Genomic DNA, 3,417 nt, shown 5'->3' with positions numbered 1-3,417 from the left:
CAATTCAAGATGCTCGTCCTGAGCATTTTTTCCAGTTATCTTTTCTTCATCTTGTGACTTTTGTAATCCTGTGATATACAGCCCCTGCCCACGAGCCTCAAATGCAATAGGGCGCCTAAAGATACCTATCATAGTATATATCTTTCCAGCATCCGTCATTCTCGTCAACTAGTCTGAAAAAAGGCCACATTCCATACATTCCACTCCTATAAACAAGGGAAAAGGTGATGGCAGCCGTCCTCAAACAAAGAGGATGCCAGTTCTCCCAGAGGCTTGAAGCCACACTTAGGGAGACTGGCCGTAGTCCAAGAAGGGCATGGGGCTCTGCAGAGAGACAGAGGGAGGGGAGGTCAAGGCCAGCAGGCTACAGACCTCCACTTGTTAAATGTTTCCTGCTTCTCAGATCACCCCCGCCCCTTTCCCCAGACAATGTGGAGATAGAGTGGGAGCACACCTCAGAGGCCCCCAGAGCCCAAAGGCCTAATCCCACAGGACCTTACTGCTCTACATAGTGTCCCTGAGGGTGGTGATTATTTTGATCACATTTACTTTCTAGAGAGCATGAGTCTTTAAGAATCCTTCCTGAGCATCTGTTGTGCAGGCTGGTTCTGTACTGGGAGGCAGGGAGCCCTCAAAGTTTTCTCAGATCTATGAGAGCAGGGCCCTTGAATCCTGCCATAAATCTCTGAGGAAAGAGAGAAAGTGTGGTCAGTGCTCCAAAAGAAATATAATAATAATGATGATGATAATGATAATAAATGTATTATTTAATTAATAATAAATAATAAATTGGAAACCCATAGGAGGGAGCAACAAATTCTTCTTAGACAGAGACACAGCGAGGGTAAGGTGCAGGGTGTTTTCTGGGGTTGATGACTGAAGCAATGCAAATGGAACAAAAGAGCAAGCGGGGAGGCTGGAAGACACCAGGGGCCTTGAATGGTCAACCAAGAGGCAGAGACTTCATCCCAAGGGTAATGAGGCCTTCGGCAGATCCCTCAGGCCACAGCATGGAGATGCTTCAGAAAGGGGCAGGGCTGGGGCTGGGCAGAGTCAGAGGGGCTGTGCCGGGAATCCAGGCTGGGGGATGAGCTAGGGTGGACCTAGGGCACTGAGGAAGGGAGGAGGATTTGAAGGACACTGCAAAGATAACATCAACAATACATGGTGACTTATAGTCCACTTTCCCAACTCAGAAATCTAGTGTGGCTGTCAGTGTGAATTGACCCCCCACTTCCCCTCATAGCTCCTCCTGCCCCAACCCAAGTACTCACATCAGGAAACAGAAAAGAAACAGGACATTCTGTTCCAGTGAGTCAGCAGGCTCCCGACTTTCCGACCTTTTCTCAAGCCCCTCCCTACCTCCTCACCCAGCCCCCAAGCCTCTCCTCCCTTCAACTCCCACCCCAGCTCACAGACACAGGCTGCAGGCCTCAGAAGAGGTCTCCTTCCTCCCTGTGGAATTCCTCTGGCTGTTCCTGGGGTATTTGGGAACATGCCTCAGGGCTTTGGAGGGAAGGAATCTCTTATCTCTCTTGTTTTAAGGAAGAGGAACTAAGACCCCAGGAAGAGGAAAGCAACCTCCAAGGCCACCAAGCAAGCACCATCCCCCAGTTTAAAGAATCCTCCCCGCCCTAGTGCCACACACAGGCACCAGTGGGGGCGGGCTTGCTGGAGACTCAAGGCTTGGATGAGAAACTCTGACCCAGTTACCAAGGAAATAATGAATTCAATGCAGCCCATGGACTGGGGCTTCTGCAGGTCCCAGAGCTCAGTCTGCCCTAGAGATGGGCTGGAAAGAGAACAGAGGTAGAGCCCTGGGGGCCAGCCTGGGCAACTTCATCCCTCTTCTCTCTCAGGCCCTGGACTGTCTCACAGAAGCCCAGAACCCCACTGGTACCCAGAGAGCCCTCTCTGGACAAGGCTGCACCCTAATTCCTCCCTCAGAGCTCAGGTCCCATGCCCTTATCACCTTCTGTTCATGGAGCACTGAGAGCCCAACCAGCTATGCCCCCCACTCCACCCCACCCCACCCACACATACTGCACAGCCAGCCTTCAAGCCCCAGGCAGAAGCCACCACTTTAAAAACTCACTTCCTGTTAGAGAGGGCGGTCCCAGGGCAACGCAGACACCCGCCTGGCCTGGCCTGGCCTGGCCTGGCCTGGCCTGGCCACTGACACCGGCCTGGCCACTCGCTCCCTCCCTCCCACTTGAGTTGCAATCAAGAGCCTCTCCACAAAAGCTTCTTAGTGGTTTTTATTTTCTTATATTAAGGCACCAGTGACTGTGCAGCCTCATACTGCCTTCTCCAAATGAAAGGGCATTGCCAGGGTCCCTCCCAGCTACCCCCAGCCAGAAGCCTGAGGAAGTCAGAGAAAAGCCCTTCGGAGAGAGCGTGGGCCATCTTTATGCACCAGCATGCATTGGTGTACTTCAGCTGGGAGTTACAGTCACAAGGTGGTGTCCATCCCCAAAGGACCACCCCCGCTCTCACCCTTCTCACCCTCCAGTGTGCACAGGGCCACCCCAGGTGTTCCGCTTTCCTCTTCCTCTGTGGTTCACTAAGGCACCACATGCAAACGAAGCCCCAGCAGGACCTAGGCACAGTACCAGTGTTCACCACAGAGAGGTGCCCTTCTGCGCAGGAACATGAGAGTCCACTCATCTGGAGATGGTAGGTGGGCAGAAGCTGCCATCCACAGGCATCAGCGGTGACCACGGTGGGTGTGATGGTGGGCCTGGTGGTGGGCCTGGTGGTGGGCCTGGTGGTGGGCCTGGTGGTGGCGGTGGTGGTGCTGGAGGCCCACATGGTGCACGTGAGGCACATGGCCAGGATGATGGGGACGGTGCAAGTGTCCCAGGTGGCCCCGGCCTGGGAAGAGCCAAGGCTGGATCCGCCGGACTCGATTTCTCCTTACAGCTGGATGATTCCTCTCCACATCATAGTCTTGCCGTCCACCATGCAGGCAGGTGGCCAGCAGCAGCAACAGCAGCAGAAGAGCCACAGCAGTGCCTGTGATCAAGCCCACGAGAGTCGTGCTCCCCAGGAGGCCTAGCATCTAGGAGCCGGACAGTCCCCTCCGCTCGGTGCTCCTGCTGCTTCCTCCCCTTCAGCGGCCTCTGCTCAGCCCTCACAGTCACTGGACTTTGTTTTCTCGGCTCCTGCAGACTGGAAAACAGCCAGAGAATGTGGACACAGCCTCTTTGGGCTGGAGCTGCTGGCCATGGGTGAGGCCCAGTGACTGTTAACTCTGGGGAGGCCCAAGGGGAGGCTGGGTGGGAACAGAGGACTGTCAGCAAGGGACTAAGTTTGGCAATAAGAGATCTAGGCCCTGATGCCTGCTACCTGGCCAAGTGACCAGGCCAGCCCTTTCCCCTCCCTGGGCCTCAGCTCCCTCCTCTTTTAGAGACAGTA

General features: G+C 54.7%; 1 protein-coding gene across 3 annotated transcripts; it reads right to left on the bottom strand.

Moving 5' to 3' along the window:
* Window positions 1-21: 21 nt before the first annotated feature.
* On the bottom strand, window positions 22-3,411 carry HRCT1 (histidine rich carboxyl terminus 1). 3 transcript variants are annotated; one of them, XM_011366185.2, is made up of 3 exons: window positions 2,506-3,411; window positions 1,416-1,506; window positions 22-685 (listed from the first exon to the last, which is right to left on the bottom strand). In XM_011366185.2, the coding sequence occupies exon 1, from the start codon at window positions 3,059-3,061 to the stop codon at window positions 2,708-2,710; it is 354 nt and encodes a 117-aa protein (XP_011364487.1). In that variant the 5' UTR covers window positions 3,062-3,411; the 3' UTR covers window positions 22-685; window positions 1,416-1,506; window positions 2,506-2,707. The 3 variants fall into 3 exon arrangements, with proteins under 3 accessions (XP_011364487.1, XP_023390022.1, XP_023390021.1); XM_023534254.1 differs by lacking the exon at window positions 22-685 and adding an exon at window positions 744-1,140; XM_023534253.1 differs by lacking the exon at window positions 22-685 and adding an exon at window positions 744-1,111.
* Window positions 3,412-3,417: the final 6 nt, after the last annotated feature.

This window comes from Pteropus vampyrus, unplaced genomic scaffold, assembly GCF_000151845.1.
Source record: "Pteropus vampyrus isolate Shadow unplaced genomic scaffold, Pvam_2.0 Scaffold123, whole genome shotgun sequence".
NCBI classification, from domain to species: domain Eukaryota; kingdom Metazoa; phylum Chordata; class Mammalia; order Chiroptera; family Pteropodidae; genus Pteropus; species Pteropus vampyrus.
The sequence above is the reverse complement of the archived record's forward strand: the minus strand, read 5'-3'. Positions and strand labels throughout refer to the sequence as shown.